The following is a 12279-nucleotide window of genomic DNA, read 5'->3' as shown; positions in this document are numbered from 1 at the left end:
TTTTTTTTTTTTTTTTTTTTTTTTAAACTCACGTGGGATCAGGTGAGGCAGAAATGGTAGAAAACAAATTAGAGAAAAGAGATGAAACTAATGTACATGGGAACTGAAGTAACAGATGCACAGCTAGCCTGAATGCTGATTATTCTTTGGTGCTCTTAAAAGTCAATGGAAGATGTAGTGCAAGTTAAGATACTGACCTCAAGTTCCATTTCTGATGCAAGTGATTAAAGCAGACAAACCCAAGTTCTAATTGGCATTTTGTACATACAAAGATATGCAGGATTTGCTTTTTTTCCTTCATCTTCCTTATTTCTGTAGCTCTTGTGGGTGGCATCTTTAGAGACAGTTGCCTCACAACTGATGAGAAGTGAAGAGTGAGAAAAATTCTTCAACTAAGCCTAATAGTTTAATAATTAATACAATTCCATACTGTATGTGTGTGTCATTTATTTATTATGTTACAGTTATTTAACATATAGATCATAATATAATTTTATGTGGTCAGCAGGTGTGCTACGCAGGAAAATATTACAAGCCATTACCACCTTGTATATTAGGCACTTGAGGAATGCTTGGTTGAGACAAATGCCAAAATACATTGAGAATCTGCTTTCTCCCAGTTTCCATATTCTAAAGAAACCTCAAAAATGCCTTGGGGTTCCCATTTAACTCTGTTTTGTTCCCTGTCAACATCTTCCACAGATTTCTCTTTTCCTTTGCAGATACCGGAAGGTTGTTTCTAATAACTGCACGGATGGTGTGAGGGAACAGTACACAGCAAAACCACAGCAGTGTCCTGGAAAAGCCCCCCAAGGCCTTCGCATAATCACATCTGATGGCAAACTGACAGCTGAGCAAGGACACAATGTCACTTTCCTGGTGCAGCTGGAAGAGGTAGGCTCTGTTTTCATGTTGCATCCCGGGCCCCATGAGTGTGTTTTAATCTGAATCATGTCAGACAAAGTTTGCAAAGTGGTGAAGAGATGAACCAAGAGTGTGTGGGATAAAGTCAGTCAGCTCCATGATGTAGCTGCGGTGGAGTTTACTCTAAAATATGATGGGTGATGGTATGGAGATGATGAGACAGGAAGAATATTGCGGTGTGTAGGCTAATAGCTGGGAGAAGTTGATAAGCTGGAAACTGGTTTGGTCTGGGAATTTCACAGTAGAACTGGAGAGTGCAGGTTTGAATTCCGATCCCCACCTTTTACTGTGTATTTGACTTCTTAGCTTGTTTGAAGCTGAATTCCCATTTTTACTTTCCACTGACTTTCAACCAAATGTATGTAAAAGTAAATCTGTCCCCATCACACAAGTTGGTATGTATAGTTTAGGTGGTTGTAGAAGAAATCTCAAGATTTCATCATCAGCAATAAGTCTGAAATTGATTGCTAATGTGAAGCTGTTTCAGGCTCTGATCAGAGCTTATGTTTTTGTTTCATCTTAACTTGATCATTCACTGTTCTGCTCCTCAATTTCTGAGTCCTTAGAAAAGAATGGTTAAAAACTTTTCACCTGTTTTTACTCTCAGCATTTCTTTTTCTATTTTTAACTGTAGGCTCCCAAATAATAAAATTCACAAACTAACTATTTTCTCTTCTTCTCTAATCAATTTGTTTTCTTTACACTTTCACCCTTTCTCCTGTGTAGTTGGCCAATAAATCCTTGAACATCTATACTTTTCACTAGGGCACAATGTGCCTTGCTTTACAGCTTAGAGCATTCATGGAAATTACTTCTGATCCTCTCCATAGTAAATGTCATCTGTAGTAAGGAAAGAGAAATGAGAATGACCTCTGGAGCTGAATTTTGTAAGGGTTGTGTTGGGTTTTTTTACATCTCTATTATTGATGCTTTCCCCAGCATACAGGTGTCCTGATTTGTAAAGGCAATAACATATAATAAATCATATCTAACCTGAAGCAGTTGTTTGACTTGAATGTTCATTTTCTCAAAAATGTGGTCACTTTATTCCAGTAGTGACAGTCATACAACTTTGCTACTGTAGATGCTGTCACAACAGTATAAGCATATAACTTCATCTGGATAAATTATTGATTTCTGTGTTCAGAGATGGAGAGTAAAAAGTCCAAAACAAAACTCAAAGTCTACAGGCTTTAAAGAAAAAATATTACAAAAGGAAAAAATCAAGCAAGGTGTTGTTATATACTCCCAAGAAAAAGTATTCATTGCATTGCCTTTCTATTCTCAGCAAAGTTTTGAAACAGATTGAGAGACGGAGATGGGTAATCTGAAAAGTCAGTCACAAAGCAATCAAAGAATTATGCCAACAGCCAGAGGGAGAGACAATTGTCCACAGTGTGGGAAACTCAAGACAAATGTCCTACTCTTTCTTCTCTGAGCATTTGAATTCACATAACCTGTAAGGATGCCCTAACCACTCACTTATACAGGGAACTTCTGCGAATAGTTCTCTTTTCTGTTGATTCTGATCTTTTTTGATAACCCTGCTTCAGTATTCACTAGAGTCTGAAAGCAACACCTTCTCCATTAGGAGATGAAGTCTTTCTCATGCTGTGTATCAAGGAATACGTAAAGTATGTTTTGATGAGCGAGATTTTGAGAAGATCTAAAGGGGGGCTTCTTCCAGTGTATCTGATAAAGAAGAGGTTAGAAATTTCTCAATAGTGTTTCTCTTGAAACACTATTGATCAACCTTCAGTCTTTCTGATCATTCTCCCTCTGTGCTGGTTTGACTTAGCATGAGGCCAGTTTTCCTTCTACTGATTTTTTTTCCCCTACACCCTGCTAGATTAATCTTGACCTCCTGCTCCTGGATTTGTCAATATAAAGAGTTTACAGAAGAACCAACATAATTTGTGAGTGAATGTGACCCAATCTCACAACGACTTTTGGCTGATGTTGCAATAAAAGGAATATTAAACAAAGAAGAAAATTTAGCCAGCTATGTGCAAGCTGTGGGAAGAAAAAATTGTGGTTATAGCAGCATAATAGTATATACACTAAAGCATTTACTGAATTAACTGTTTCTGTAACACAAATCATGCCATTCGCTAAAAAAGTTAAACAGCTCAGCAAAAGAACATCCACCCTTTTATAAAGTAAGTATTGATCTCACAAAATCACAAAATAATTGAAGTTGGAAGGGATTTCTAGAGATTGTTTTGCCTAACCCAACTTTGAAAGGGATGTTTCTTTCCCTTGCAAACAGGGCAGAGGTATCATGAAACAAGAACTTGCCATTTTCTGTTTAGTTCTGCCTGGGACAGGCCAACAGCCAGGTACAATCCAGGATGTTCAGCATCCACTGAATCTATGCCATTCCATTTTTGCTGAAGAGTAAGGCAAATTTTAAAAGGCTTGCTATCTCTGCGTATGCATGTGTGGTTTTTCCCAACAGCACATGAAGAAAGTGTATCCTGTTCCGCCTTTGGTGGTGAATGTTTTTAAGTGCTTCCCACTGGTGGGGACTCCTCCTTTAGCTTGTGTCACAGTTAGTATCTTTTAAGTTGTAAAAAAAGCAGCAACCTTTGCATATGTTGAAGTCCCTTTGCATCATATCATCTCTTGTATCCCTCTGAGACTGTTTCAAGCCTTCAGATCTGCAGACCTGTTCCATACACCACAGCCTCCCAGCTCTCTTTTTTTCATAACTATATTCCACTTGACCTCAAAGAAAAAATGTAAGAAGCTGGTGAGCCAAGGTACAGGAGTTTGTTTGAGATTTGTACTCCTATTATCTTTCTAGGGCTTTCTGCTACTTCTGAGGACCCGCTAGGGTCTGAAAAGAACTGCAGAGGCAGGCTCACTAAAAAACTGTTTTCACTCAGGTGGTGGATTCAGGGGCAGGAACCACAGCACAGGGGTTTCTTGTAGAGCCTGCTTGTCCCTGTAGTGATGCTGAGGGTCAGGACTGTGTCATTCTGACCATGACACAATGTCAATAAAAGATGTCTGAAGAAAGAAACAAGGACAAGGCATTCAGAAGTGTTCTGTTATTGAAGATGACACAAAAGGAAAATAATAATTGAAGTCTGTGTGAGCGAAGGGGGCACAGGCACTAAAACCAGCAGTGCATAGAGCATTGCTGATTTCTGAGAGCTGGGATTCTGGCCCAGTTTCTCTAACTGGCTCACATGAAATTTTCCTATGAAGGATTTATATCTCACAACATATAATATCGTTAAAAGCAAAAACAATCAACAAATCATATTTAAATTATCTGAATGTGAGGATGCTTTGCAAAGTGCTTGAACTTCTCTGTCACATTTTAGAATTTCTAGATAACTTCTTAAAAACTGCTTGCAAAGTCACCTTGCAATTGATATCTTTGATTCTATTACTGGAAAGGTTTGTTCAGGTTCATTCTCCTATTAATCTGGGTATAATCATAATTACATTCTTACTGGGTGACAACAGCCTAGAAGCATCAATATTTCCTTTTATAATTAGCGTGTGTCTCATTGTACAAAGCTTTATGGCAGTGGTTAATAAGCAGAGCACCATACTTAGGCTGGTAATTTTGCTCTTAAATTTCCATTGAGCTAAGCAGAATAGCAACAGCATCTCTGTCACTAAATAGCAGCACAGGAGAAAACTCGTTATTCTTAAAAGCAAGTTTTCCCAATGATTCAAACTGCTGCCAGTTTAAAGGTTAATGCTTTGTCCTGGCCTGTATGTACAGACCCATGGCTGGGATTTCTCATACTGCAGCATTCAACAACATGGGATTCAACAACCTGAACAAACTGAGTCCTTAGTTTATTTTTACACAGCAACAAAAGAAACACAAATTAAAAAATTACAGACTTTTTTCCGACTGAAGTTCTTCAACCATATCTTATTTTGCTGCTCTGTTATAGAAAACAGAGGAATTTTATTAAGTGAATGTCGTCTCTTTGTGCCTTCTTCATCACATGGTTATGCCTGTCTTGCCTGTCACAAACCCTGTTACTATTTGTGTGTTTGAGTTATTTGTATGAACATCAAACACTTGTGCTTGCTGTGGTGCTCCAGCAGAGACCAAAACCTGCACCCTCCAGAACAACAATATTCAACCCAATGGCATTCAAACTTGTTTCATCTGATTCCTCATGCATCTTTGCTGAGAAAACAGATAGTAAAGACACTCAGGGTAGAAAATTTCAGGGCTTTGGCTGGTTCATTACAGATAATTCACAGAGAAACTGTCTCCTCTAATTTATTTTTTTATCTTGAGAAAATGCCAGCCAAAAGTCTTTGACATTCCAGGTCTGCCTCACTTCTCACTTGACAAGGCCATTCCACTTGCAGTAGATTTTAGCTTACTTTTAACTACTTGGTGCTGCTGTATGATGTTAGTATTAGCCTAATATGTAGGGAAAACTCATTTGTTCCTACAGTTCCAGCCATGGGCTAGAACTCTGGCATTCTGAACTCATTCCTGAACTGCACTCTGGGCTCTTTCTGTGTAACTTTGAGTAAGAAATGTAACCTTTCTGCTTTTTATGTTGCTTCCTTTGAAAGGAAAACTTTGCTTTCTACTTCATTCCCTCCATACTATTATTTAGGTGCTGAATGCTCATAAAGCCAAAGGACTTTCTCTTACCATGTGAATATTCAAATTGAGCCCTGAACTCCCTAAAGACCACTATGGTTTTCTGTAGTGACAATGTTAATAAATGGCTGTAGAAGGTATGTTGTATGTCAGGTACATTTAACGAGCTTAGGGACCTTGCTGAGAGGGATGATAGATACCATTAGCATTTCCCACCTCAGCATTGTTGTTTGATGCAATTCAAAATTGAACTTGGCTGAAGTCTCTGGAGATGTGCTTAGCATTTTAATTGTTTTGATTGTTGATGTAACTAAATTAAAGATGCAAAGCTAGTAGTACTTAAAAGCATAGTCTGTATTTTTTTGTTGTACCCTACTGTTTTCTCTCTTTTGATATCACAATTTAGTAATGATCACAGAAATGTAAAATCTTGCTCATAACTTTCAACGTGGATGCTGAATCATAGCTGTTTGTCTTACTAACACCACCACAGACTTTTAAATAACAGACAGACAAGATCAGTATATCCCCTCCCCCATACCACTATTGTCTGAGTTATAGTTGCATTTTCTGTGCTACTGAGGATGGCAAGCTGGTTGAGAGAAATCAGAGCCTTTAATGCATTTTTAAATCCAATGCTGAAATTCCATGAAAATGTATAAAAGCTGACCTCGCCTTCAGGATGACACACCAGTCTTCTAATGCACCTCCAGTCACACAAGTTGAATCATTCTCCATAATCCTGAAAGGCTGTACTTATTTATTCCCATAGAGTACAGAAAAAAAAAAGTGTAGAAAAGCTCCATAGGTGAGTCTAGCTAGCAAAGCTGGTAGTAAAACTGAATTATTTTATGAGTGCAATTGACTGTTTTGGTGTAGGAAATGAAGCACATGCAAAAAGTATCAAATTATTTGGTCTGATAAAAGACACATTTCTTATGTAAAAAAAATCCTCTGAAAATTTCCTCTGAAAGTAGAAAAAAGCATATTTTTCAGTACTTGATCAAGTTGGATTTGAATATCAGTTTAAACATAAGTGTATGCTTTGAACAGACATAGACAAAAGGTGTATCCCATGTTAGATACTCTCTTGCAACTAAAATATCTTTGATGGATGTTTTCTGATGGTGACAGGAAAATACCAAGGAAGGAAAAGAGTTAATTCAAAGAAAGAACAAAACATTAATCCATGAAGACAATCCAACAGCAGCAGTGTGTGTCCCTTGCAAAGGATAATTATATCCCTTATCAACATCTGTAAGGAAGAGACACAAGGCCATGCATAATTGAAGACTTAAAATGAAATCTGAAATCAGGGAATCAAAATGAAAAGTTTCGAATGGTGTTTCATGGTTTTAATACTTCCATTTAGATACAAATACAGGAAGCTGATAGGAAAAAATCATTACTGCAGCCTTCTGGACAAGATTCAGATGGAGTGTTTGAGACAGAATCTTGCTAGGTGGCCTCTCACATCTCATACACCAAAATACTGAAAGCTGCATAAAAGTAATCAAAATGTAAAAATATTGTTGCAAACCGTGTAAGCTGTTTTTTAATATACTCTGAGGCAAGAAGCTTCACAGAGTTTTTTGGAAGCATCCAAGTCTTTGGTAAACTCTAAACTTTTATTCTTTTGGCAAGACATGAAAAAAATATGCATTTTGCTTGGAGTAGAGGGGAGGGGAAAGATGGAGGGGAATCTTTTCTTTTTACTTAGAAACACCATGGATATTTAATGAGAAAATCATGTAGAAAACAGTAAAGATTTGGTTTACATTTTTGTAACATATGTTTTAGAGGTAAAGGGCATGATATGAGGCTTTGTGAAATCAGTTTTTAATTCCCAGGGCTTCTTTTCAGGCTAAAAGTTCAGCATACACTAAAGTCTTTGGCTGGATATAAGCCTTTATCAAGACTGCAGTGTAATTCAGGTTGTATCCAGGCTTGTGTATATTGCACAACTGAGAACAAGGTAAAAAAATCCACTAAAAGTACTTTCATTTTTTCAGCTGGTGGAACTGGTTGCTGACTAGCTCAGTGTGATTAAAACACTGGAGCTGAATGCAGAGATACCACCACATGCAGCCAACTTGGCGAATGTCTCCTTTGATGCCTAAGAGCACTGGCATTAAAGGCCCCTTATGATGAAGGCCAGAGAGGTGCGCCTAGACAGCTCCATGCTGATTGCATCCAAGTGCTTTGCTGTGGCTGCAGAAGTAATGCAGGGAGTTTTCTGTCTGCCTTAACTGAGCTAAAAGCTTCAGAAACTACATATCATGTAGTACTGGGCTTGTCAAAATGACAAGGGGAAGCTGGGAAAAGCAACAGGAGATATTTTTGTGAGATGTATGTATATTCATCAAAAACTTTCCAAAAAATTCACAAAACTTCTCTTGGTGAACCAGTAACTTGCAAATGGCTCTGGAGATCTTCCAGAAACACAGGCAGCTGGGGCTGGTGTAGATCAGGGGTGGGCTGTATGGGTAGTGTTTTGATTTTGGCTCACCTGCCTTCTCTTCCTTTCTTATTCTGCCCATGCTCTTACCTGGCATAGATAAAACATGAGAACAAGTCAAACCACATTATCTTTGCTTTTCTGACTTTTTTCTCCCCATTCCTAAGCTAGAATTTTAAATGTCAGCTTTTCAAAATGTGGCATTTTCAGAGAGGTGCTATAGCCTGGATCTTCCTGAATGTAAAATGTATTTCCAGTTCAAAGGGTTTTAAAACAAAACAGGAAAGGCCAAGACAAATGAAAAAGACTGGAGAAACAGCATCTGAAGCTCTTCTACAATTAGATTTTCAGATGTCTCTGTCAGCATCTTTTCCCCCTAGGGAATTTGGGAGAAAAATTGAAATCACCATGGGTTTCAAGGCTACGGAGAAAATGAAGAGAAAAAACACTCACTAGAGCATAAATTTTGACACTTGCAGAAAAGGGCTGCTCCAAAATGCTGTCACTGTTTTCATCTTCCTCTGCTACCTCAAATATACAGTGGGATATACCTTGACCTGAAATATACTTCAACTGGATGGTCTCACATATACTCAGAGATTATAAAGTCAGCAGGGTCACTAAACTGGTGCAGTTTTAACCACACCAGCAGCTTTTGTCCCAGCAGTGTGGCTTTACTGAAAAATGTTCAAAGACATCACGTTTTTTTTAGGAATGAAAGATGATGAAAACTCTAGTGATGATGGGCCTAGCGGAATGGGAAGAGCATCCAAGGGTACTTCAGAGGTCGCTGTTTTTGGTCCAAGTCCAACACCATGCATGAGAGAAATATATTCTCCCTATTTAAAGGGGTTCAGAGCTGAGGAGCTCATGTATGTTCACCTCTGTCTATGGAAGAATATCCCATTTAGTGCCTTCCATTGGCTTGGTCAGTCAAGAATGCCCAAGCCACTGCATCATGTTTGAAACTGCACATCTTCTTTCAAATAACTGAACTTAATGAAGGACATAACTACTTTTAAGAACATCTCTTATGGTTCCTAATGGCTCTTCATGAGGCACAAGCCCCCTTGTTTGACCCTCTGTATAACACAGGTAGGAGACCTTGCCTCAGTGATTTGTGTCCAAAGAATATAAGCAGCTGCTTAAGCTTCTAGGAAAGCATCCAATGAGGAATTTGCTAAGACCTTTTTTCAGTGTAGCTTAATAGTTTGAATTGCTCAAGCAATATGTCAGCGTCAATTCCAGATGTTGCCAGGTTAATTAGTAAGAGAAACTTAGTTAACAACTACTCAAGGGCAACTGGAGCTGTTAAAATGCAAGATCCTCGTGTTTCTTTCTGAAAGGATATTCACGTTGGTCTTCTCACTAAAGCCTCAGCACCCGAGGGTTCTTTTGCCCTTGCTAATGCTCTCGAGAACAAGGAGTTGCCATCTGTGCCTTCAGGACATCAGTAGGAAAATGGCATGCGATATCTGGAAGAATCCCCAGGCTTGTGCCTCTGTCAAGGATGTCCTTCCCCCCACTCCTTCAGTCTGGGATCCTCCAGAACAGAGCAACATGGTTATTTTTTCTCATATCCCTTTGGAGGAAACTGAGCTTCCAACAGGGTTCCCTGACAGTGAAATGACTACAACTTCAGCCTATAAAAAGTGAGCATCAGGGAAAATCTGTCTCTCTTGCCACCTCCAGGTATAGCTCTGCTCCTCCCACCTTCCATTCAGGCAAGCTGACACTATTTCTGCCTTCACAACAAGTTATAAAAAGACTGAGCGAGCATGAAGCAAGCTTATGTTACAATTTACTCCCATACACACACACATATTTCCCTGTCTGATGTTGAAACCTGCCTGATGCCAACCATTTACACGGGTACCTTTCATTCCAGTTGGGCATCCAGGGGACTGTTTGTCTTTCAGGGGAAAAGAAGAAAAAACAACAACAAGGAAAAGGTAACAAAACCAAAGTAAATGAAATGTCCTTTCAGCCAATTTCTTGAACTGTCTTCAGCTATTAATTTACCAGCATTCTTCCAGACAGTGGCAGCTGCTTCATGGCTCCAGCCTGTGAAGTGAGATACTGCACAGCAACATGCAAGCATGAACATAGCCAGCATAAGCATCATGCAGAGCCACTGAGGGAGGCTTTCCAAAGGAGCAAGAATGCTTAAAGTTGAGACAAGGTATTGCATCTTACCTGGAAGGGAGACTACCCATAGCAGCCACAGGTCAGTGTAGGCTATATAACTATTAGGCTAACAGAAACTGCCCTTACCTTAGGCATGTCACTGCCTAACATCTGACAAGTATTTCTAGTGTGTGAGACAGAGGTTACCTGGATTTTTTGTATACAAACGTGACTTACCTCTCTGCTATACAGGCTAGCAAAGAAAAAAAAATTAAAAAATTTTTTTGTCTGTAAATCAGAATAAGGAAGTTACATCACTCCTCTGAGTTTTAAAAGCCTTTTAGGGCTTGAGTTTGATGAAATTGCATGCGCCAGGCTGGAATTCAGCTTCAGGAACGGAAAATTCAAACCTGTTTTAGAATTGTTTCACGTTAGCAGATCCCAAATATCCTTGACTTTTGGTTTGTGGTGGGGTTTGTTTGTTTGTTTGTTTCCCAACTGTGATTTTTATTTATTTCTTGTAATTTATTGTAACAATTTTGAAACATGCTAGTTTAGCAGCTCAGGAGACTAATGTCATAAAATGGCAGTTTGAGTTATACTACAAGCCCTCTCTGCTGGGTTTATCTCTAGGTAAGAGCAGAAGAGTTTATTCAGCTCTGTCAATTCATTAGCCCTTCCCTTCTGAGGCAGGCACAAAGGCTCCCACTTAGTGTCAGCAGTGCAGGTAGCTGTTCTGAAAGAAATACAAATCCAGCTCTTTTTAAATTGAGCAACTGAGCAAGTCATAAGCTGCTGTAAGCTTTCGTTATCATGTGTGGCTGAGGCTGTTCTTTTGACATCCCACCACTTTGATGTCGTTGACACTTCCCTGAGGACTTCTCAGTTTTATCTTTCCACTTTTTATGGTTTTAAATACCAAAGCTCACAATGCAGGTTGTTCCAAAGTCTCCTGAGGCCATTTTGGTAGTGCTGCTCATGTCCTGAACGCTTGCTAAGATGAGCACCATTCCCCACTAAAACTCTGCTCTTTGCTAAAAGGAAACTCAGGGGAAGGAGCCAGTATATTTTCTAGAGGATCCCCTAGTCCTCTGGTGATTAGAAAACAGGGCTACAGCACACACCTTGGAGAACACTTGCTTCTCAATGCAGCTGGGTCAGCCTCAAGAGGGAGTCACTTTCTTTCCACTGACTATGAAGCAAATTGGTGAAGTGATCATCTTGCCTCTGGTAACATCAGACCTTGTTACTATCCTCTAGTTGGTCTAGGTCACCTCACAAATCCAGTCTCTCAGAAGAAAAGCAGTCTATTCCAACCGTTTCTCTTTTCTGTCATCACAGGGAGACCTCCAGAGATCCCTCATTCAGGTGGATTTTGGAGATGGCATCACGGTGTCATATGCCAATCTCAGCTCAGCAGAAGATGGGATCAAGCACATCTACCAGAATGTGGGCATATTCCGAGTGACCGTGCTGGTGGAAAACAGCCTGGGATCTGATCACGCTGTCCTCTACCTGCATGTTACATGTATGTTCATACTCATTGTTCACTTCTGTTATCTTTAAAAAATTATTACTTAGCCTTAGAGATGACGTGGGGCTTTGCAGCTGGGAATGGAGTGATGGAATGTGATGAGTGTTCGTCCCCCACCAGACGACTTCAGACTATGTGGAGCCACAGGCAGTAGCAACATTTGCTTTTTAAACCACGTTTGGCCTCTCATTTTGGGTGGTTTGATTTGGGACACCTCAAAGGAGTGTCCAGCCCTTTGTGAAATGCACCTTTATTAGCAGGTTTACACTTTCAGAAAAACAAAGACATCCAGTATCTGTAATCACTTTTAAAAGCCTTGACTTTTACATTGTACCTGTGTTTTGCCCTCTAATGAAATACAACCACATCTGGAATGGAACCCAATATATTTCAGTCTTTCTGTTGTCATAGGAACCAAAATCTTGGTGCTAAAGAGTATTACAAGAAAAAATATTATCTTCACTTTGCTCCTATGCTGTTCTTTTTAACCTTTTCGTACTTCAGCTGTATCTGATTTACAACTGAACTGTATCTTGAGCCCTTGCATAAAACCAGCCATGTGTTCTTTCATATTTATTCTTCCACATGGTTATGAACCCAAAGGGTCAACCTATTATTGAAATTCTGTAACATCCCTAATGG

The 12279-nt window shown here is 39.3% G+C and overlaps 1 protein-coding gene across 1 annotated transcript in view; it reads left to right on the top strand.

Moving 5' to 3' along the window:
* The window catches only part of SORCS1 (sortilin-related VPS10 domain containing receptor 1), a 192479-nt gene that overhangs the window by 150448 nt on the left and 29752 nt on the right, over window positions 1-12279 (top strand). Inside the window, exons 18-19 of the mRNA XM_010007929.1 lie at window positions 723-894; window positions 11445-11631. Coding sequence (XP_010006231.1) covers window positions 723-894; window positions 11445-11631 — 359 coding nt within the window. The remainder of the gene's footprint in view (window positions 1-722; window positions 895-11444; window positions 11632-12279) is intronic.

The sequence above is a fragment of the Chaetura pelagica genome, unplaced genomic scaffold, assembly GCF_000747805.2.
Source record: "Chaetura pelagica isolate M959 unplaced genomic scaffold, ChaPel_1.0 scaffold531, whole genome shotgun sequence".
NCBI classification, from domain to species: domain Eukaryota; kingdom Metazoa; phylum Chordata; class Aves; order Apodiformes; family Apodidae; genus Chaetura; species Chaetura pelagica.
The sequence above is the reverse complement of the archived record's forward strand: the minus strand, read 5'-3'. Positions and strand labels throughout refer to the sequence as shown.